We start from the raw sequence: 23,328 nt of genomic DNA, 5'->3' as shown, positions 1-23,328 counted from the left end.
CCTACTCACTGGGTGTATTCTGGGTGGCATTGTGAATAAATACGTATGGTAGGCTACTGGGCCTGTGTTCCCTAAGGTGCTAATGATTACTCTTTCACACATTCACTCTCACTCATAAATTGGGTTGTCGCTACCAAAATTCCTGCAGTGCTCCACCCCCAAGAGGAATTATCTGGGAGAGCCTTCACTGCTGTTGGAGGATATATGCGGGCACGGTGGACTTGTACAATGGCTACACCCACAGTACATAAGAATCCTACTAAGACTCCTATGAGGCTGTTTCACATGGGAGAAGGTGGGCCGCCAACGCCCACGCCCGATACTCCACTGCCGCACATATACAGTATTCTGCTGCTACTGCACTCTTATCTCCGCTCGCCGTCCCTGTAGACACACACACACACACACACACACACACGCTGCCTCTCTCTCACTCACACACACACATCCACGCTCACACCCGTGCACACTCGTCTAAATTAGCATACAAGAATTACACACACAGATACACACACACTCCCTACCCTCTACTGTATATAAGTGTCCTTTGAGACTATTTGCCGTGCTACCCTCTTTATCTCCCCCCCCCTTCTTCCCCTCAGAGTCAACCAGCGTTTGATGGTCACTTTAACAGGCATCATCTAATATTTATTAACCCGCTCCGCCGAGGGTTGAGCGCTGGTCGTTGGCTCAGCCCTGCGGTTAACCTCTCGCAGCTTAGCTCAGCTCCGCGTGGCACGAAAACCCTCATTTGTCCCACATCTTGAGGTTGTTTTTTTTCTCGCTGGGAACCTCCCTTCCCTTCCCAAAGTGTCTTTACAGTGTTTGCCGGCCCAGTGGATTCACACACTTTCATTACTCGAGACAAAAGTTTGCAATGTCTCCTTTTTTTTTCTATGTTGAAGTGTCACACGGACTTAGGATTCCATGAAACTCCCAAAAAAACAGATTTGGTCATCTCAAGAATGCGTCTTTGTCAATCTGAAATTTGAATTTTTTATATGAATAAATGTCTATCGCTGATTGATGTAACTCGATCCTATACCCAGCTAATGAAAGCTTGTCTACGGCAGCAGTAGTGCAACTTGTTTGGAATCAGTAGAAGAAGAACTGGGTAGTTAGCATGAGCAGCTATAGCCATTTCATTTCCACTTGTAGCTACCATGCTACTGAAATGTTTTACCCACTTTCTCTCAACTCAATTTACATTTTTACAAGGTCTGACCCAGGCTTTGACAAACGTTAGCATAGGCTAGCTTATCCCAATTTAGCTTTAGCATAGCTTCTTCTGCCATTCCCCTGCCTGTCATTTCTCCTGAACGACTGCATTAAATACATTCATTATTGAGCTACATCTGTTAAGTGCTTTGTGCTGCGCGTGTGTGTGTGTGTGTGTGTGTGTGTGTGTGTGTGTGTGTGTGCATGCGCTGGTGTGTTTTCTTGTAAATGTGTTTAAGCATTCTAGCGTCTGTGCATTCTAGTTTGTGTGTGTGTGTGTGTGTGTGTGTGTGTGTCTTGAGTGCTTCCCCGGTGAGCTGCCTAAGAAACAGCAGCACCAGCCCTACTCCGCTTCTGGTAATTGGATGTGACCTCACAACTTGACCGGCAACAACAATTACACACACACACACACACACACACACACACATACACACCCAAAACTGAAGCACAGGGGACTTTACGCCTCTGGAATACAATTACAGCCCAATAACAGACAGCCACAAAAGGAGGATTAGTGTTGCAACTGGCAACCTTCATCTGTCTACATGGTCATTACAGACAGATCTGGCAACCCCAAGGCTTCAACCCCCCAACTCAGCTCCGAGGGGTTCTGACGTGTGTGTGTGTATGTGTGTGTTTTCTCTTTCACACCTTCTCCCTCTCTTTTTCTCTCTCCCCCCCCCCCCTCTCCCCACAGTCAAAGAGGCCAGGAACCTGGTCCCCATGGACCCCAACGGTCTGTCAGACCCCTATGTGAAGCTCAAGCTGATCCCAGACCCCCGCAGCGAGAGCAAACAGAAGACCAAGACCATCAAGTGCTGCCTCAACCCCACCTGGAACGAGACCTTTAAATTGTAAGGGCTTTTTACTCCATCTTTAACGGTTTCACTTTGTTTGTTGTTTGTTTTATTATTGAGGAAATGTCTTAACTTGTAAAAGATCTCTCTCTCTTTCTCTCTCTCTCTCTCTCTCTGCCTCTCTACAACATTATCTACAAGGTTTTGGAGTAGTTTCTTGTAGTCGGTTCGTATTCTATTCTCACTCCTAACTAACCACTGTATATTTATCATGTTTGGTGAATGAAGTGCTTCTAATTGTTAAAAGGGAAGGATACTAGCAGCCACAGGTGCACTTGGCGGCCAGAAATTGCACTAGAAAGACAAAAAAAACGAAATATCGAGACCACAAATGGGTTCCCCATGGCGTTAAAAACCCAAGCCCAGGCTCTCATGTGGGTTTGAAAGTTGAAAAGCCTTTAATAGCAGAAGGCTCAAAGACATCAAAACCCCAGCTAAGCGTATCAGCCTAGGCCTTCATCAGGGTGCTGATTGTCCTTGTCCCTCTCTCCCAGCCACCTGAAGGAGTACGATAAGGACCGCCGCCTGTCGGTGGAGGTGTGGGACTGGGACCTGACCAGCCGCAACGACTTCATGGGGTCGCTGTCCTTCGGCATCTCAGAGCTCCAGAAACTGGGAGTGGACGGATGGTGAGATGAAAGGAGGGGTGGAAGAAGGGCAGAGAGACGGCGCAGGTACAGGCGGAGGGAGAGAGAGAGAGAGAGAGTGGGGAGAGTAGAGGTGACCTTGTTCATTACTGCACTGTTGGAGAAATACTTTAGTTTGAGCTCCTCTTTTTATTCTGGTGATACTCAGTGCCAGAGCGCCTCTACCCCCCTCTCTTTATCTCTGCTTCTTTATCTCTCTATCTCTCCCCCCCGTCTCTCTCTCTCTAACTCTCTCTCTCTGTATCTCTCTATCTCCCTCTCTCTCCCTCTCTTTTCGCTGACACCGCCCTGTCAGGGTTTTTAATGAGATGCCAGCGTTTGAGGTGGAATGGGAGAGATGCCATTAAAAACCTGATATTCAGAGAGCGAGAGAACGTGTGCGCGTGTGTGTGTGTGTGTGTGTGTGTGTGTGTGTGTGAGAGTGTGTGCGTGCGCGTGTGTGTGTTTTCCTCTGCTCCATCTGTGTGTAGCTCCAAAGCCTCACGCCTGCTGGCACCACCAGTACTGAGCCAGACTACACAGAGGAGCAGGGCGAATGAGAGAGCGGGATAGACAGAGACAGGGAGAGAGAAAGAGAGAGAGGAACAGAAGCTCTGATGTTGAACCTTTTACAGCACAGATCTGATGTCATGGCTGTCTAAACAGGGGAAATCAAATACCTTGTGCTTTACAATAATAATAACTAGTAAACATGTAGTCCCCCATGAATGATGCAAGCACCCCTTGAGCCAATCAGCAACAAGATGCATCATACTGTACCTCCAAGTTTAATCAAATTGGACCAGTGGTGTGGTAGTTATGGCCTTTCAAAGATTGAAATTTTGACATTTAATTATAGCACCCCCATGAGGCCAATCAGTGCAGTTTTTAAACTGCACCTGAACGCAGCGCCAAAATGCATCATCAAAATGGAACCGGTGGTAACTGAGATATCTCATTTGAGTTTCAAATTTTGACCTTTAATTATAGCGCCTTCATCAGGCCAATCAGTTTCATTTTTTAAACACCAGAACACAGTAACAAGGTGCAACATCCTAGTCAAAAGAGTCTGGGGACTTTCTTTGCTGCTGTACAGCGATGGAGTCACTGCTGAGGAGGCAGGTGTTGTTGTGACTGGAGCAGTTCCTGTCTGATTAGTCTTGTCATTCAGTGATTGGAGCCCACGAAACTCCTCCGTCCTGTGGGGGCGTTTGTCAGTTAACAGAACAACACAACAACCAGCTAGACCGCCCATCCAGCTGTAGCTCGCCTCCAACTGGGTCCACTGCTTGGTCCAGTGATATTTATGTTGTTGTACATCAGGTCGATTCCTTAAAGATGCTGCCAGCCCGCCTATACCCTCGTTTGAGTGACATATCTGGCAACCAGTCAAACTTAACGATCAGAGGTTAAGCGCATTCTGAGTGGAGCATATTGTTCAGCTCCGTGTCAGGTTTCACCTTCCAGCTACAGCTGCATGGGGAGTCTAGCTCAATAGGCTTCTTCAATACAAGCATGGCAATGATTTTTCACTAACACCAGTTAGTAGACTCCTCTCTAATCTTTGTGGGTCCTGACTACGCATAGATCCAAACATCCAAACAAGGCACAATGTGAGAAAACTGACTGATAGAGCAGTTGATAGTATGACCTGACCAACATTTAAGTTATAATCTGTGATATTTTAAAGGAATAGTTCACCTAGAAATGTGTTGGTCCATATAACACACAGGGAGTTGCCAGCACAACTGAAGTCAGTGGTCCGGTTCTTTAGAGGTGCAAGAGTGAATGTTTTCGATTTTGTTTAATTTGTGCTAAATAATGGTGTAAATATGTGGGGTCCAGTTCTTTAGAGTTCCAAAAAAGAGCAAAAAAATGACCATAAACTTTGCTCCATACAGCTCATGCAGCACCACCCAAGTCTCCTGAAGCCAAACGATCGCACAGTGAGTGGAAAAGACCGATATTTACACCATTATTTAGTTAGTTCACATGAATCTTCACCACTTCCTTAATATAGAAAAATGTGAATCTTACCAGGGTAGGAACCCACAGGACCTTACTTTTCTTAGAACATGAAAACCTGTGAAAATGGAACGTAGGTTTACCTGTGTGAGAGATCTGTGTCACTACAGCATTAACACCCAGGAGGCCGTTCTTTACTGCGACCACGGGTAAGAGGCGCATGGCGCGAGGATGATGCCGCGAGGTATGAGGTGTGGCCCAGTGTCGTCAGACATAATGAGCACAGGGTGTGAAAATGTGCAAATAATATTCTATTGATTGTGTGAAATAATAGCAATTTTCTTGTAGGTAAAAGCCAGCAAAAGGCGTCTTAAGTGTGAGATTTGGGCCCATTGCTATCAGGCTTTGCTAGATTACTGTGAAGGAGAATGAATTATGAAATGATTAGCCGATTATTCTTCAGGGCTTATTTAAACGGGCGCGCTCGCCGTCAGCAGCTTCAGCTAAACGCATCAGTTAAATGGCTAAATTGTAAATACTAATTGTGAATTGGTTAAACTGACAATATTCTCTCTCTCTCTCTCTCTCTCTCTCTCTCTCTCTCACATACTCTCTCTCTCTCTCCAGGTTTAAGCTGCTCTCCCAGGAAGAGGGCGAGTACTTTAATGTTCCTGTTCCTCCAGAGGGGGAGGAGGGCAACGAGGAGCTACGGCAGAAGTTTGAGGTGTGTATGTGTGTGTGTGTGTGTGATTGGATAGTACACACTGGGTCCTGCACTCTTTGGCAATTGTGTGTGTGTTTGTATGTGTCAATATTTGTGTGGGAGTGCGTATGTATGTATATGCCTGCGTGTGTATGCTTGTGAATGTGTGTACACACATGCATTTGTGTGTGTGTGTGTGTGTGTGTGTGTGTGAGACTGTCTCTCTGGGAGAGCTGTTAGCAGTTGGCAGGCAGACTTACCATCCGGTCTGGCACGCTGCAGGTCCAGACGTGTGTGTGTGTGTGTGTGTGTGTGTGTGTGTGTGGCTGACCGGTAGGCCCACTCATTAACACATTTGGCAGAGGAGAGGATAACCCTGCTCTGTGCCTTTCCTCTTTTTTTCTCCTCTTTTCCTCCTTCTGTCTCGCCATAGCCTTACATGACTCTGAACCACAACACATCAGAGACTCATTATGAAATGTATTGATCACAGTGTCTAGCAGTGATGGTCGGGGGTAATTTAGCTTTTGTCTCTGCAGCTGTCCCTGTTTTAGTCCCAGTTTTTGGTTCTGGGATAGGTTTCAGCCACAAAGCTACACTTTCTCATGGTAAAAGCACTCATTCTTAACTTGAGACCTCTGGGAATAAATGATGAGGAGAAGAAGGTCATAGTGTTGTTTAGGTAGTACAGCCCTGTTTCTTTCAGTTGAGGAATATATAAAAGTTTTTATCCATGGCTGAATCCTGCTTTTATATGATCTTGTTGAGTCAAGTTCAAAGTTCAGTTAGGATTTTACCTGGTGCTAAATGAAGAGGCCATATCCAAGTTTAGCATCCTTACACTGATTTCCAGTCAGTTTTAGAATTGATTTGAAGATTAAATTGAAGATTTTACTGAGTCGGTGTGAATGCATGGACACATACTTTGCTCTAGATGCACTATAATAAAAATCAATATACTGAAATCATATAATGTCAGAAAACTGCACACTTCTTAGACCAAACTTTCCATTATTACCATGATTTCCCACCAGTGATCATACCAGACACCCAAATAATATAAATAGTCATTTCAAATAGAGCAAATCTAGGACTTCTCAGTGAGGTACTGTAGGATGGGACTCTTTTCTCTGCTGCAGCCCCACTTGTTGATTTAGGCCGATAAGTCAGCTGTGATTTTACATACAAATCTAAATCTCTTCTTTAGACTTATTTCTCTTCTTGCTTTTATGCGATGGTTTATCTTTATCTGTCTTTTTTTCTTTTTTTGTCCCTATGGTTTTATATCTTCCAGTCCCTTCCTTTTATTTGTTTTTATTCCATATATTCGGTTATTTCTTTTGTTTTGATGTGAAGCTGTAGTTTTAGATAAGTGCTGAGTAAATATACTTTATTATTATTATTATCATTTAGTTAAGAGTCTGAATGGTGCCTTTATGGAAAAGTATTACAGCCCTTCCTCTCTCCCTCTCTCTCTCTCTCTCTCTCTCCCCCCCTCTTCCTTTTCCCTCTCTTCTATTTCCTCCCCTCTTTCTCCTTCAGTTTATCTCTATTTTTTCCTCTTTCACCTTCAGTGCTCCCCCTTCTCTATCTCTGTCTCTTTCTCTCTCTCTCTCTCTCTCCCTCCTTCTCTCTTTTTCTCTCGCTCCATCTCCTCAAGGTCATGGTCCTCAGACATTCACTGAGACACATTCTCTAGGGGCGAGCTATCACACACACACACACACACACACACACACACACACACCAGCATGCACGCAACCTCTAGGGTGAAGTTATCAGAGAGATGTGTGGAAGCCAGACAGAGAGAAAGAGATAAAAAAAGAGAGAGAGATAGAGGATGGGAGAGAGTGAGTGTGGGTGTGAGGGAGGTAAAGAGAGAGAGGGAGGGAGAGAGACAAAGAAAGAGAGTGATGGAGAGAGAGATAGATAGAGAGAGTGAGAGAGAGAGATTGCACTTGTGTAACATGACCTGCATCCCTCCATTTCACCCTATCCAGAAATACACACACGCACACATACACACAAGGCAGTCACAGTAATAAATAATGCATGTTGCATGTGCACACACACACACACACACACACACACACACACACACACACACACACACACAGACACACCCAGAGGCAGTCATGCTCAAAACGTTATTCAGAGGAAGTTAAGGAGCAGAAAGCTAATATCCTAAAACTGGCTATTCTCATTTAGAGCAGAGACACACTCTCTCTCTCTCTCTCTCTCTCCTCCTCTCTATTTCTTCATCTCTGTCTTTTTTCTGTCTTTGTTTGCCTCTCTATTTCTCTATTTCGGTGCCTCTCTCCTCTCCTTTCTCTCTCCTCTTCCTCCTCCTCCTCCTCTCTTTTCCTTTCTTACACACACGTAGAGAATACGGGGAGGAGGCTTGTAGTTAATGCAGAGGGAGAGGGAGAGAGAGAGAGAGAGAGAGAGAGTTGAATCAAGGGAGAGTGAGAGGGAGAAGTGGAAGAAAGGTGGAGGTGGATTGAGGTGTAGAGATGGGAGAGGGAGAAAGACTGGCAGAGAGAGAGGGAAAAAAAGAGAAAAGAGAGAGAAAGAGACAGACAGACAGAGAGAGGGAAAGAAAGAGAGAGACATAGAGCAAGTGTGTGTGTGAGAGAGAGAGAGGGAGAGAGAGAAACATTAATCTCCGAAGGCTCTGTCTGAGGAGAGCGTTGCCTTCAGCATGCTCTGCTGCTCACAAATACCCCTACTGCTCCTCTGTGTGTGTGTGTGTGTGTGTGAGTGTGTGTGTGTGAGTGTGTGTGTGTGTGCGTGCGTGTCAGAACAGATGGAGACAGATAGAGCCTTTTATCCATTGATGAGTCGAGAAGCGTACGGGTGGCATCACTCGCACACATAGCTGCAGTGCCTCACACACGCGCACACACACACACACACACACACACACACAAACATGACAGACACCCAAACACAGAAACACACACACAGATAAACCATGGAGAAATGGACACCATACACACACAAATACACACACACACAGAGAGAGTGAGAGAGAGAAACTGGCACACACAGACACAGGGACATAAACACACACATACACACACACACACCAACACAGGCACAGATGCACACACATAAACACATGCACAGAAACGTCTCAAACACATATATACAGACACAGAGAAACACACACACACACACACACAAACACACACACACACAACCTCTTCAGGGAGTAGAGAAGTGGGATGCTTCATTCTGTCAATTTTTAAGACAAGCCAGAGGAGGAAGTTACTGCAACCTGCAGAGACAGTGGAGAGCCTCACTGTGGATCAGCAGTTTAAGATTAGATTAGATTAGATGAAACTTTAATAATCCCCGTGGGGAAACTGACTCATCGCACCAGCACAGAATCAGATGTAGATAAGATAATACAGAAAAAAACAGAAAATACACATTAAAAACGTATTAAGGTTTTGGGAGCTTGGGCCGTTGATGAGAACAGAGACACCAAAATCATCCATGTGTCCCCAGTAGATCATTCACTCCAGTGTTCCATGCTAACACTTTAGCATACACTATGTTGAGTGATAGTAGGGTCCATGCTAGCACTTTAGCATACACTATGTTGAGTGATAGTAGGGTCCATGCTAGCACTTTAGCATACACTATGTTGAGTGAAAGTAGGCCACTAGCATTATCCAAAGTCTGACTGACCTTTTAGCAACACAAATATAAAAAACTGACAAAATGCATTATAAAAATGCATTATATGATCTTCAGATTCCACATTTTTAAAAATTAAATATAATTAAGTATATGATTGGTTTGCGATCGTTTTCATTTTCACATTTATTCCAGATGGTAGATTTCATCCTAACTGTCTTGAAAAGTCTTAAATTGTAAGGCGCCCAGGTAATGCATGACACCGTCTTTAGACACTTTTAAAATTAAAGCGTGGAGTAGAAAAGTGAAGAATGTCAGAATAAGAACAGAATAGATGTTTCTCTTGACAGAGGGAGGATGAGAGAGCGCGACAAGGTCGAGGCAGAGATGAATAAACTGAGAGAGAGGTAGAAATGAATTACGCAGTGAATGAGAGAGAGACAGAGTGAGAAAGAGAGACGGGGAAGCGGTGATAGAAATGAATAAATGGAGAGGCAGAGACATAGGGAGGCCATATTTATAAAGCTGAGGTAGAGATGAATGATTTGAGAGAGAGAGAGAGAGAGAGATGGATAAAAGACTTTCAGAGTGAGTGGGTGAGACTCAGACTGAGGTGGGGGGGGGGCAGAAACAAGGGAAGTGGTGATGATAGTCATGAATGAATGTAGAGGCAGAGACATAGGGAGGCCATATTTGTTATGGAAACTGTGAACTAGGGTGTAAAGTGCCTGCGCAGAATAAATGAAATCGAATGAAAAAGATCGCTGAAAACTCTCACCTCACACATATTTGACACTCCCACTTGTGGCTCTTGTAACAACAATGTGTTTTTTTTCCTGTGTTTTTAATAGGCCCCAATGGGCCACTGGGGCCTGATCAAGGTCTTTACATTGAATATGGCCAAGACAATGCTGCCAACATTGAAAATTTGGCAAAAATGGCAAACGTTTCTTTATGCTGGGACATTAAGAAAGCATGACTCTCTTTGCAGTGGAAGAACAGCGCCCTCTTCCTGTAAAGCGATCCAGCAGATTTCCCTCCAAATTCGAGTCGGTGGCAAACAATACAAAATGCAGTGTAGAGGCTATGAGAGGCTGCCAATCTTCTTGGCGATGGTCTCGTTTGTTTACTGCAATTATCCTAATGTCTCAAAATGAAAGTGGCAGTGATTTATTGATGTTAAAATGCTACACATAGCACCTTGCAATTTGACTGGACGGTTGCCAGTTTGAATCCCTGGACCAGCCGGGGAATGTGGATGGGGAAAGTGAATGTGGATGGGGAAAGTGAATAAGTAACTCTCCGCTCTCCCTGAACAACTACAGTCAAGATGCCCTTGGGCAAGGCTCTTAATCCAAAATTGCTCCAGTAGAGCCGCTCAGACTGAAGACTGGTCGTACTGGGCAGCTCCCAGGTGTGTAGTATTGTGTGAATGCAACTTGGCACTGGAAAGGGGCAAGTGTGTGAGTTGACTTTCTTTTTATATAAAGCTTAAAGAGTAACCAAATTTGTGGTGAAGCCTGACAACTAATAGTGAAAACTGGAGTATTGGACTGTGCCAGGTGATGACATCTTCTATAGAGTGCAACAGGTGGTGACATCACGTGGCACCAAAGACCAGCCAATAGCAGATGGCAAATCAGTCCCCTACTTTTCACCATTAGATGTCAGGCATCACCACAGATTTGGGTTTGGGGCTACTCTTTAAAATAAGTGTTTTTTGTACTTTCTCAACACATGACTCAACCCTCTACCGCCTAAAGTCCCTTTGGAGGTTGGAAGTTGTATCTAATCTTGATATCTCCTCCTCATTCCCCCCCCCCCCCCTTCATCCAGAGGGCTAAGATCGGTCCGAGCAAGCACACAGAAGGCTCGGCCAACGCCGCGTCCCGGTTCGACTCCAACGGCAACCAAGACCGCATGAAGCTCTCCGACTTCAACTTCCTAATGGTGCTGGGCAAGGGCAGCTTCGGCAAGGTGAGGCCCTGCTGTGTGTGTGTGTGTGTGTGTGTGTGTGTGAGTGTGTGTGTGTGTGTGTCCCTCTCTGTTTGTGTCTGTTTGGCTGTATGTGGCATAGGTGCATGTATGAGTGCATTGCTGTGTGCTTTCATAAATGCCTCTGTGTGTGTGTGTGTGTGTGTGTCTGGTTGAATGAGCGTTAGAGCTCCCTCGCCTCACACACAAGGACACACTCGGAGCTTAGAGAGGAAAGGATGGGGGAGAAAGAGAAATAAAGGACATGAAGTGCAGGTAGATAGAGACGGATGAAGAGAAAAGGAGAGAAAAGGACAGAGTGGATGATGTGACGCGTGGGGAGAGATGAAAGGAGGGAGAGGGAGGGAGGGAGGGGCGGATTGAGGCAGAGGAGATGTGAAAGCATGGCAAGGTTGACATGAATGAATTGAGAGAGAGGTAAAAAAGAATGTCAGACTGAATGGAGAGAGAGTGAGAGAAGGAGGAGGGAAACATGGCGAGGGAAGACAGATATGAATGAAGATCGAGGCAAAGAAAGAGCAAGAAGGGGGTGGAAAGAGAGAGAGAGAGAGAGAGAGAAAATTGGGTAAAAGAAAGGGGTAGAGAGGCAGAGGTGCAGAGAGAGAGAAAGAGACAGAAAGAGAGAGAGAGGTAGAGGAGAGAGAGAGAGAGAGAGACCATTGTCTGTGTACCAGACCTGTGTGCCGGCTGCCTGCTGTTTCCATGGTAACAGGCATTTAAAGCGACACGGATACGTCAATGTGGAGAGACGGGAGTCGAGGGTCGATCATTACTGGAATACCCAGCGCACACACACACACACACACACACTCACTGCCATTCCTCAGACCTTCACACACACACACACACACACACAGGCGTTCACGTGTGCCTTGATTTTAGTCATTCCTGAGTTTGCGTGGGCGGCCGGTACCTTCAGCTGCTCTTTTTACCACAGTGTCTGAGGACATCTGCATCACAATACTGCCGCTGCTATTTCTCTATGGGCGTCCTTACAGCGTGATCACAACACACACACACACACACACACACACACACACACACGCCTGGACACACAGATTCTGGTCTGTGTTGTCAGGAAGAAACAACAAACACACACACGCATTAGCACACATGTATGAAGTTGATTTCCATCCTTATCCCTAGAGCTGCAACGCCTACCTGGAACATACATTCATGCGTATTTACATGTTAGAGGATATCACCACTAGTTAGTTATTTCCTTAGAAACGTCTAAAGTGTGTATGTGTAAACGCCCGCCGACAGGATCCTGCGTCAAACGGAGAGCCTCGGAAACTTTCCTCAGGGTCTCGGCAAGACCGGTGAACCGTTCTCAAGTGTTTTTGACAATTCTGTTATCGGGCCCGGGGGCTAGGCTATTTTTTTATTACAAAATAAATCTAGTGTGGTGCAAGCGTGGTTTGCGCTCTAAGCCAGCGCTCGGTGAACACTACACCTAAATGAAAGGCATTACGCCAGCTTTACACCTACGCTACATGTGTCTGCTGCTGGTGGCTCCAGTCAAGTGTTATTGTATAAGCTAGTCAAGGCATGTTTATTTATATAGCCTTTTATCACAAGCATGTCTCCAATAGCTTTACATACCCTATCATATACATGTCATATACCATACTACATCACGATATACCATACTACATATAAAGCCACACAAACAAGGGGAGAACATGTAAACTCCACACAGAAAGAATGAAAGGATAATGATAGGAGGAAGGATAAGAGCATCAGCCTAAAATGCCTAAAATGTAAAAGTGAAATGTAAAAAGTTTAATGAAAAAACTTCAATTCTAATATTTGGGGAAATTGCCTCAAAAATATTGCCCATGTATCCTGGTATGGACAATGTATTATGATTTTATTAATACTACTATTACTATTAGTAGTTTTAGTATTATAGCACAACCGAGGGAAATAAAAATGAACAAAGAAACAAATAAAATAGATCAATAAAACAGAAAACAATCAAGTAAAACAGTAAAAACAAAAGCAAAAACTACCATAGGGATAAGATAAGGGATAATTAATAACAGGCAAAGAAATGAAAAAGAACAAAGATTATAATGAGGAGTCTCTATTTTATGCTGCTATAATGTCTACCTTCTGTGAGAAATTAATAGACTCGAAAAGTCATGTATGACAAGTTTTATTATTAACAATTATGTATTATCATAGTTATCATTATTGTTAGGTTTCCCAGCCATTTAGTTTTATGAGAACTGCATTCTATGCATCAATTTTTTACCATTTAATGGGATTTTTAGGACAGACTAATAGCTGTTATAAAGTTTTTATGAAAACAGGGGTAGAGCAGGATTTTAAGCTGTAGCCCAGAAAGTTGAGTTGTCTGTCATCCCTGTTCCCTCACCATCTGTCCCCAGTCAAACTCCTAGTGCCTACTGCCTAGTGATGACAGATGCCAGACTGTGATTTGATGTCAGTCATGGACAATTACGTGGATTGAATATTCATTACTGAGCGGCCATCGAAGGAGTGATACATTCACCAGTCCACAGGATCTGATCTAACTATCCGTTGTGCTGTTTGGTTGAGCAGCTCCTGTGTGTAGAAACCTGGCTTGATTGTTAGAGGACAGAAGTTTGGGTCGGAGTGGGAATGTCACTGGGGTCCCATCACATCTGTTTCAATGAATTTAAAACATTGTGTTGCTGTGAGGTTAGAGATTTTGGTAATGGAGGGAGTCAAAACAAATCTGATTCCAGTTCCTGTAACTTTAACTAAGCATGATGAACTTGTTTGCATTCTTTGCAGTAATTTACCAAGAACACATGAAGAAATAGCTGTATATGAGCATCAGTCCGGACTGCGGTTTGCCCTCGGTTCATTTTGTTATGCTAGGCTTTCCAAGCATGAGGATCTGCTGGTCTCCGACACCCATGAAATTGTATAGAACAATGGTTGAACATTGAACAACATACTCATGAAACCTTGTATTTTGGGGTTGTTTCCTGTAGTTGGTTTGATCGCCTTCTCACTCCTAACAAACCGCACTGCAGCTCACTTGAAAGAGGACAGAGACTCACATTTTCAGGTGTCACTCGAGTTTTGAATGACATTGTTCTCACCTGGCCAAACAAACTGAACTAAAGGAGTAAACATGCTTGGTGTGAACGCACCCTTACGCTGGCACCTAGTTCTCAACATTAATGTCTACCCTCACCATCCGTCTCAACAGTAGGCTAATGGGACGGCTCATCCTGTCTTGAAACATCCTGCTCAGCAGTTCAGAAACCAAATTGCAACAGCAAGCAGAAAGCCTGATCATACCAAGAGCTGCAACAGTGTTTTACTACCCCGCTTTGGCCATTGTAGCCCGGCCATCATGATGATATATCACTCCTGTCCTAGTCGGGAGGTAGATTTCCATACTTTGGACCCCAACTGCTATCCTTTCTTTTCAGCCAGAGCCACTGGCTGCTCTTCTCGGCTGTTTCAGAAGGTGCCTTTGTGGCCTGCTGCAAATCTCTCACCATGAATCATAACTCATGCACTCAGTCAGCCAGCCCGGCTTTAAATTATTCTATGTCAAATCTCAAATGCTTATTTTACATGTTTATAAATTGTGGTCAAACTGGCAATAGGGAAGGCTGATACAGTATGATATGACAATACGTACAGTGCAGTACAATACAATACAATACAACATAGTGCAGTATAATACAGTATAATACAATACAGTGTAGTGCAATACAGTACAGTTTTATTTATTTTCCCCCGGGGAAATTCACTTTGCAAGAAACACAACCTACAACACATTTGTAGTGAGAATATCTTCAAGATTGCTCTCCTGTCAAATGACCAAGAACAGTAATCCTGGTGAAAAGTTTCAAGGCCATAGCCAAAAATGACTTGCCACGACTTAAAGGGTAAAAGGTAGAATGAAAAAATAGCAACATATTTTCTAATATTTGGAAAAATTGTGTCTCTTGCCGTGGACAGTGTGTCACGCTGCACTGTGGCCCTGCTGTTGCTCGGCGCCCCGTGCATCTTTTGACTGCAGTGGCATTTTAATCTTGGATGTAAAAGGGGTTTATGTCTTCTTCCACAGTGTTTGTCTTGTCCTTGTCCTTGTGCTTGTAGAAAATGAGCTCAGGGCCAGATGGTGTCCTTCCTCCCTATTTCAACTTTATGGAGTTTGTATTTACATAGAGTCACACTGGCACCATATGGGATGTGTGCACGCACGCGCGTGTACACACACACACGTCTAGATGCGTGCATATTTGCAGCCTAAACCCAACTACAGTAGATACAGAAACTTTAACTCTGAAAATTCTAACTCAAATGTTGAACTGTGGCTGCCCCCTACACACACACACACACACACACACATATACCTGTGTCTCTTTGTCCATCTGTGCTGCGCTCCCACCAGAATCCCAAACCCAGTAACCCCTGTATATTATCATACCTGAATATTTATAAGGCATAAACAGCAAAGTTACTTAATTTCTATCTCATAGGAAAAAAAAATTTTATGAGGTGGATTTAAGGTCACTGTGATTGAGCTGCTCTTGATAGTTTCTGAGAGAATAATGAGTGTGATGTGTTTTCCATTGCCATTTTCATCATTAAGCTTACACACTTCAGCTGTTTTGGGGATTGAACCTGTGACCTTTTAGTAACAGGACAGACTTTCTAAGCACTGGGCTATCTTGTTGTCCCAATGCCACCATGTAGAGTAGTATATTGAATACACAATCAATCAATCCATCAATTAAAGTCTTGTAAAGAAGGTTCCATTGAGTAATTTTTCAAATCATACCTCATAGAGTTCTCCCCATTTTTGTATGCAAATTTACAGAACAATTTTTAATAAAGTTTTAAGGATAAAATAGGATAGGATGAAAGATTTTCAGGATGCTTTGTTGAGGTCCCAAAATTCAATTAGCCCCACAGGAACTACAAATACACCACCATGCTAGACATGTAATGGAAAGTTCAAACGTTTTGGTTTTTTCTTTCTCCTCCTTCCTGCCTGTTCACTGCCTTGGTTTAAGATAAAGCTTTCAAGAATTTGTATTCGTTTTCTAGACAGTGCAGGAAAGAGCGATAGGGAAAGGAAAGCCATGCGGTCAGTCGGCTAGTTTCAGCCAAATAATCGGACTGGTCAAATCTGTGCTGATAATTCCCATAAAGTACAACTAGCCTCAGTTTATGAGAAAATGGAATTGGATGCTATGCTTTGTATTAACCAAGGAATAACCAAGGAATCTTACCTGGCAGAATAAGGTTTAGTGACGTTAATGCTGTTAGTTTACCTTCAGTGGTTGAAGACAGCGTGATACATCCCAAAAATAAGTTTAAAAGTTGTACTGTGAAAAACACCTAAAACATTAGCTACTAAACCAGATGACAAATTACCATTGGCGTCACTGACAAGGTAGAACACATTTGAAACTCAGGCTTCAAAAACTATATCGATATGGACTTTCTATCCTCTACAATACAAATTGTGCTGCAGGCTTTAGAGTTTATGTCCAACTAATGCTCACACGCATGATTCCGATGTACCCGACTTTTCCTTCTTTCTAGATTCCTTGAACCTAACCGGGACGCTAGCTAGTAATGCTTTTTATCCTTCTGTACGTAAACTTTCAGACACACAGGCTCATTCGCACAAGACAATTTAACCATCAGAGCACAAGTAAGACTTAGTAAAGTAAAACATCCTATTGGAGAGCGTGCAATGTCCCTGTCTACAGCTTTTTTTCTGGACGGACGGATTGGTCCAATTAGATGTGTCCCTACGTTTGTTTTGGGAACAATAGTGGTGAACACTGTCTGAGACAATACAGTACACATTAGGTCATCAAAGGATTACAGAAACAAAGCCTGGTATAATGTTTTAACATAAAATTGTAGGTTTTCCAGGTAAGGTTCTTATTGAATAACTGTATACTCTGTTTCTTAGTAGCACCGTTATGAGCAAAGCCTTCTTGGCATGTTTTCTCCTTACTGTACTTCTGACTCACCCACTATTTTGATGTTCCAAAATGAACAGAAATCTATCCATCAACTAGAAGGGCACTTGGAGAGCACAGACCTCCACCAAGGTTCGCGCTATTATTGCTTGTTCGTGAGTCGGATCCGGATCTGTTCCAAAATTTAATGGGTTCTTCCTTGGCCCATGCTACACCCTTCCACGAAGTTTCATGAAAATCAGGCCAGTAGTTTTTCCGTAATCCTGCTAACAGACAAACAGACAAACAAACAAAGGGCACCGAAAACATAACCTCCTTAATAATTCTGTCCGTTCTCTGATTCTCTGGAAAAGTTTGGCCTGTTGTTTGGAGCCAGGCTATTCAGGAAGGAAGATAGGAGGAGAAATAGAGAGGGAAGGAGAGAGTTGAGAAATAGACAAAGAGGAAGGGAGAAAGGAAGAGGAAAGAGGAGAGGAGGAAAGGAGATGGGGGGGGGGGGCAGTGGAGATGAAAGAGGAGAGAGGAAAGGGATAGCGTAAACAAGAGAGGAGCGAGAGGAAGAGGAGAGAGAAGACGTTCACCCTCGAAACTGTAAGTAGCATGTGTCTGACCTTGGCTGAAAGAAATTTAAACTGCAGTGGGAAGTGCACACACACACACACACACACACACACACACACAGAGGCAGTGATGTCATAGCGTGTGTGTGTTCTTGGCATCCGTCTTGTCCATCTCCAGGGAAACAGCACCCATAGATGATAAGTGTGAAGCTGCCACCCGCGCTGTGTGTGTGTGTGTGTGTGTGTGTGTGTGTGTGTGTGTGTCTTTATGTGTGTGTGTGTGTGTGTGTGTGTGTGTGTGTGTGTGTCCTGCAGGCGTGATTGCGAGCAGATGTGTTCCCAGATTTCTCGATTAGAAGAAATATGCTTCTGAATTGCTTGACTGCTGCCAATCTCTCTCTCTCTCTCTCTCTCTCTCTCTTCCTCTCCTTCTCCTTCTGTCCCTTTTAGACACTTTCCTCCTCCTCTCTCTTCCTCCTCATCCTCCTGCCCGGCGCTCCCTCCTTCAATTTTACCTCCACTTTTTTTAATCCCGCTCTCTTCGCCCATCCACCTTCCTTTATCTTCACCCCTCCCAGCCCTCCCCGCTGTGTGCCCTAAAGATCCTGAAAAAGAAATGTGAAATAATCCCCTCTTCCTCTCTCTCTCTCTCCCACTCTCTCCCTCCTTCCCTCCCTCCTTCGTCCCCTTCCTCTTCCTCTCCCTCCCCGATGTTAGTGAAGGGCAAAGAGGAGCTGCACGCCATAAAAATCTTAAAGAAGGACCACATAATCTCTCTCTCTCTGTTTGACTACACCCGTCCCTCAACTTTCTCTCCGTCCTCTGCCCTTCTGTCATTCCCCCTTTCCCTCCTCCTCTCTTTCTTCCTCGGTGAAGTAAGGCGGGTGTGAAGGAGGAGCTGTACGCCATAAAGATCCCGAAGAAAGACAAATCTATTCCCCTCTCTCCTCCCTCTCTTTCTCCCTCTTTCTCTTCCCTTCTCACTCCTTACCCCTCTCTCTTTATCTCTCCCTCCCTCCTTCTTTTCCTCCTTCCTCTCTTTTCTCCCGAGGCGATGTCGTACCGTAAGCGTAAGCGGGACAGAGGAGCTGCACCGCCACAAAAAGTCGTGTAGATGAAAAAATCTCCTTCCTGTATCCTGCCTCTCCTTTCTCTCTACCCTTCCTCCTCTCCTTCTTTTTCTTCCCTCCCTCCCTCTTTCTTTCCCTCCCTCTCTCTCTCTCTCTCTCTCTCTCTCTCTCTCTCTCTGTCCCTAGGTGACATGGCAGAGCGTGAAGTGACAGACGAGCCGAATGCCATTAGATCTTGAATAAAGATGAGTTAATCTCTCTCTCTATCTCCCTCTATCCTCTCTCTCTCTCTCTTCCTTCTCTCTCTCTCTCTCTCTCCCTCTCTCCCCGCAGGTGATGCTGGCGGAGCGTAAAGGCACGGAGGAGCTGTACGCCATCAAGATCCTGAAGAAGGACGTGGTGATCCAGGACGACGACGTGGAGTGCACCATGGTGGAGAAGAGGGTGTTAGCGCTGGCTGGCAAGCCTCCGTTCTTAACACAGCTCCACTCCTGCTTCCAGACCATGGTAGGTAGGAGATAGTGATGCGTGTGTGTGTGTGAGTGAGTGTGTTGCACGTATAAGCACGCACATACACACACTTGTAAAGCACATCCACAGGCATACGCACACATACAGAGGGGATTAAGAGAGTTTGGGAAACTGTCTGGGGAACCTTGTGTCCCCATACACTGCTACCATTTGTGCTTCCACACCATGGTTTGCACACATCCCAGCAAGTTCAGTGTTAACCCAAATGATTTCCATGGTAAAATTTCATATTAAAACAGCTTTGGGAACAGTTTGAGCTGGTATCAGAAATATATTTAAGTCCCAATTTCATCAAAATGATGCAGGTAGCAGCTACAGACTTTCATTCTGGCGTTATATTTACACGGTTTTTCAACGTTGTATCAACCTCTATTCAATGTCAAAATGTTTGCTGGGACGGTTGCATACGTACACACACAAGCACACACACACACACACACACACACAGACACACACACACACACTTGCCCATTTTACACTGTTTTAGATAATTGGATTTTCTGGACTTTCTCGCCCAGATACACTGACACACTCCACAGCCCCCTATACATTCACATTATATATATATATATATCAGAGGTCAGCTGCAGTGCTGTGTCCTGCCCCAATACATACACTGTGTGCATGTAAATTACATTCACATGCTAACTACATACACACAAGCACATGTACATGCACATGCATCCATCCACATTTGTCATTTCATTGTTTTCATAATGTGGGCATGATGAAGCCCTTTAAGAATGTAACAGTGATTAATGGCTATACAAATAAACTTGACTTGACTTGACCTACACACACACACACACACACAAACCCAACGTTGAGTGTGTTAATCCTCCTCAGCAGTAATTCTGTGACCAGAGGAAGCAGGCAATTATAACACACACATACACACATATAACATATAAGCATACAGATACACACATACACACACTGCATGCACACACAGACGCCGCTCATTTATACTGTAGGACTTTTTTAGGGCAATTACAACACACTAACATACACACACATACATATGCATAAACACACAACATGCATTCAGATACACACATACACACACACAAACATACTGCATGCATATACACACCGCTCACATATAGGACTTAACAGGCAATTATACACACACATACGCTCACATACACACTGCATGCACCGCACACACACACGCTGTGGCACACACATAATAAACACTAAGACATACAGCGACACCACTATTTTCTCCAACACACACACACACACACACGCAGCTACACACACAATCCCCCCACACTCCGTCACATACTGTACCATATTGGCAATCACAGTAGATAATGGAGAGGAATTGGCCCTCAGACGGGTGTCACTGTGCTCCCTCACTTTAAAGCCGATTGGACGGACAGACAACAAACCCGCTCACCTCTTTGTCTCTCTCTCTCTCCTCCTCCTCTTTCTCGATCTTTCACCCCACCTTCCTCCCCATCTCCCTCCTCTCCGCTCTGTAATTGCCTCTTGTTTGACCTATCTGCCACTTTCTACCCTTTGCGCTATCTCTCTCTTACTCTCTTTCTCTATCATCCCCCCCCCCCGCCATATATCTTCCCCTTTCATTTACTCTCGTTTGACCCGTCAACTACTCTCTATCTCCCCCCCCTACATAATCTGTCTCTCCCTGTTTTTTTCCCATAACCCCATTTGTCTCCCCGGCCACCTCTTGCCCTCTTTAATGAGCATGTGCTTTTTGACCTCTCTCCCCCTCTCTCTCTCTCTCTCTCGCTCCGTAGGACCGGTTGTATTTTGTCATGGAGTACATCAACGGCGGAGATCTCATGTATCAGATTCAGCAGGTCGGCAAGTTCAAAGAGCCCCATGCCGTGTGAGTACACACATGCACACACACACACACACACACACACACGGATGCAGAGCAGTGCTAAAAAAAATAAAGCTACGTACACAAAATACAAATCCTGGGTCCATTTTTCTCCCGTATTTACAGACAATGCAAGTGTAAATAAGCATTTTACAGCTTGATAATGCCTTTTAAAAAAAAAAAATTACTTAAACAAGCTGTCAAGCTGTTGCATCAAGCGATCTGTGACTGGATGGGTGATGGATGAGCGAGCGTAGCAGAGCCTGGGGGCGAAACATGCCGTTCGCTCCGACGCATTTATTGTTGCTCCAAAGAACATTAAAGAAACGAAAGTAATCCAGCAGCTCCGAGGGCTTTCAGCGCGCGGCAACATACCTCCAGAAACCGCAGAATATAATGAAGGTGGCTGGCCAGGATCGTCGGTGTCAAGCCGGAGCGGCTACCTGACACGTTTGACGAGCGGGTTTTCAGGGAAAGCCGGAGCCGCGCTGGAGTTTGCCCTTCATCTCCTTTAGAGGGAATTAGAGCTTCTTCCCCCTCTGGCAGAGGGTTTAGACCGCCGAAGGGCAAGTCTAACAGGGTGAGGAACTCTTTTATCTCCAGTGCTTCATTTATTTATTAGAGGATAGCTTGGAGGCCAGTGTTAAAGCTGCAGCAAGCGGAATTTTCGGACCGCAACGCATTCGTAAATAACACACAGCAAACCACTGCACTACGGAGGCCTACCAAGGACAAACATTGCAAAGCACCGTGCGTAAAGGCTAGTAGCTAAACGAAACGTACCTGTGGAGACATGTTGCTGGTTACCAGAACTTTCTCCCACTGAAGGTTACATGTCCTACAATGACAAGTGAAGAGGTAGGCAGCAAGTTTACTAGTTTAACAAGTTTACTCGCTCGCTTCATTGCTTCCACCATTATGAGAAAATGTTCAAGAATGGGAGGTTGTGAGGGCGAGGGAGGAGACAAGCTAGTTTTAAACAAATGGAAAGCTACTGAATGGACCGGGAGGAGCTTCGACAGCAAGCTTTAGAAAAGAGGTGAAAACAGCAACACAGCTGGCTGCTGTGATGATATAAACCAACATCCAGGTTTATATCACTATGTCTCAATGAAATCTCCACATAGCACACATTAGTGTCAGGATTGGTTATAAGGTCTGATATTGCTTATTGCAGGTTTAATTGCAGGGATTCGATTTTCCCTAACCAGTCACTAGAGACCAACGTATCCGCCTGAATCTAACGTCATTTTAAGTCGACACTGATGCGAAAAAAACATCTTCCCTTTGAATAAATGCCTGCAAAGCAGAGTGCTGTTCGGATTTCAAAGTAATTTGTACTTTTAATGGATTTAGAACAGCCTCGATAACAGCGTCTATCTTGTCTATAGCGGTCACCATTGTTGTTATTACTCCTCCTTGGTTCCGGCACGCAGCTTGACAACAGCGTTAGTCCCGCCCGTGGTGCTGATTGGCTAATCGTTAGTCCCCCCCGGTGCTCATTGGACGGATCATTTTTCAACCGAGAAACTGTTTCATGTCACGATGCCAGACCAGAAGCAGTCAACTCGGTGGAGTGGGCGGGTTCAAAGGTCTGGACCCAGGCAAGCAATTTCCCCTCTTGGACCATAAAGTTGAATTTGAATTGAATTGATCCTTGCATGAATATTGATCCTGCTCTAACAAGCTAATAGCATCTACAAGCATGTGAATGGATGGAGTGTGTGTTAGCGTCCTGCTGCAGCGCCGCCCCCGTTGGTCGTCACTCTGATTACAGATCCGGCCTTTAAAACACACACACACGCGCTCTGCATTTGCTACACAGCTCCCTACACTTTCAAATGCATCCTGACATATACGTGGCACTTTACGTCACTAGAGAGAGCATTGATTGTGCATGCTCACACACACATACACACACCCACACACACACACACACACACACGCGCGTGCTGCATGGTCAGTGTGTCCAGGCTCCTCCTGTTGATCTTATCAGCTGGTCTCTGGCCTAGAAGAGACAGCACTGACCTTTACGCTGACACACACACTCACTCTCACACACACAGACACACACACACACACACACAAATTATCTCCGTTTCTTCTTTCTCCCTGCCCTATCTCTCGGCCTCTCTCTCTCTAATTACTGTTGTTGTTTGTTTCTCTGTGTGTGTTTGTGTGTGTGTTTGTGTGTGTGTAGATTCTATGCTGCGGAGATAGCCATTGGTCTTTTCTTCCTGCACCTAAAGGGCATCATCTACAGGTAACGTCTATACCACAACATCCTCTGCACCAAACCATAGCTATAGGCAAACATATAACGTCTATAACAAACCATGT

At 44.6% G+C, this 23,328-nt stretch overlaps 1 protein-coding gene across 6 annotated transcripts in view; it reads left to right on the top strand.

Annotated features, from left to right (window-relative positions):
- LOC139664509 (protein kinase C beta type) overlaps positions 1 to 23,328 on the top strand; it is a 92,519-nt gene that overhangs the window by 51,081 nt on the left and 18,110 nt on the right. The window contains exons 6-13 of one of the 6 annotated variants that reach the window (XM_071543361.1): positions 1,919 to 2,075; positions 2,573 to 2,707; positions 5,297 to 5,393; positions 7,966 to 7,994; positions 10,856 to 10,994; positions 18,936 to 19,109; positions 20,900 to 20,991; positions 23,189 to 23,251. In XM_071543361.1, coding sequence (XP_071399462.1) covers positions 1,919 to 2,075; positions 2,573 to 2,707; positions 5,297 to 5,393; positions 7,966 to 7,994; positions 10,856 to 10,994; positions 18,936 to 19,109; positions 20,900 to 20,991; positions 23,189 to 23,251 — 886 coding nt within the window. Of the gene's footprint in view, positions 1 to 1,918; positions 2,076 to 2,572; positions 2,708 to 5,296; positions 5,416 to 6,792; positions 6,817 to 7,012; positions 7,033 to 7,965; positions 7,995 to 9,029; positions 9,035 to 9,346; positions 9,393 to 10,853; positions 10,995 to 18,935; positions 19,110 to 20,899; positions 20,992 to 23,188; positions 23,252 to 23,328 lie in introns of all 6 variants that reach the window. The other 5 variants (XM_071543356.1, XM_071543358.1, XM_071543359.1 and 2 more) reach the window with 5 other exon arrangements.

Source organism: Centroberyx affinis, unplaced genomic scaffold (genome assembly GCF_046629955.1).
Source record: "Centroberyx affinis isolate AG114_WGS23_722 - 3 ecotype Tasmania unplaced genomic scaffold, CSIRO-AGI_Caff_v1 ptg004300l_1, whole genome shotgun sequence".
Classification (NCBI taxonomy): Eukaryota; Metazoa; Chordata; class Actinopteri; order Beryciformes; family Berycidae; genus Centroberyx; species Centroberyx affinis.
Note: the sequence above shows the minus strand (reverse complement) of the source record. Positions and strands in the feature narration are given on the sequence as shown.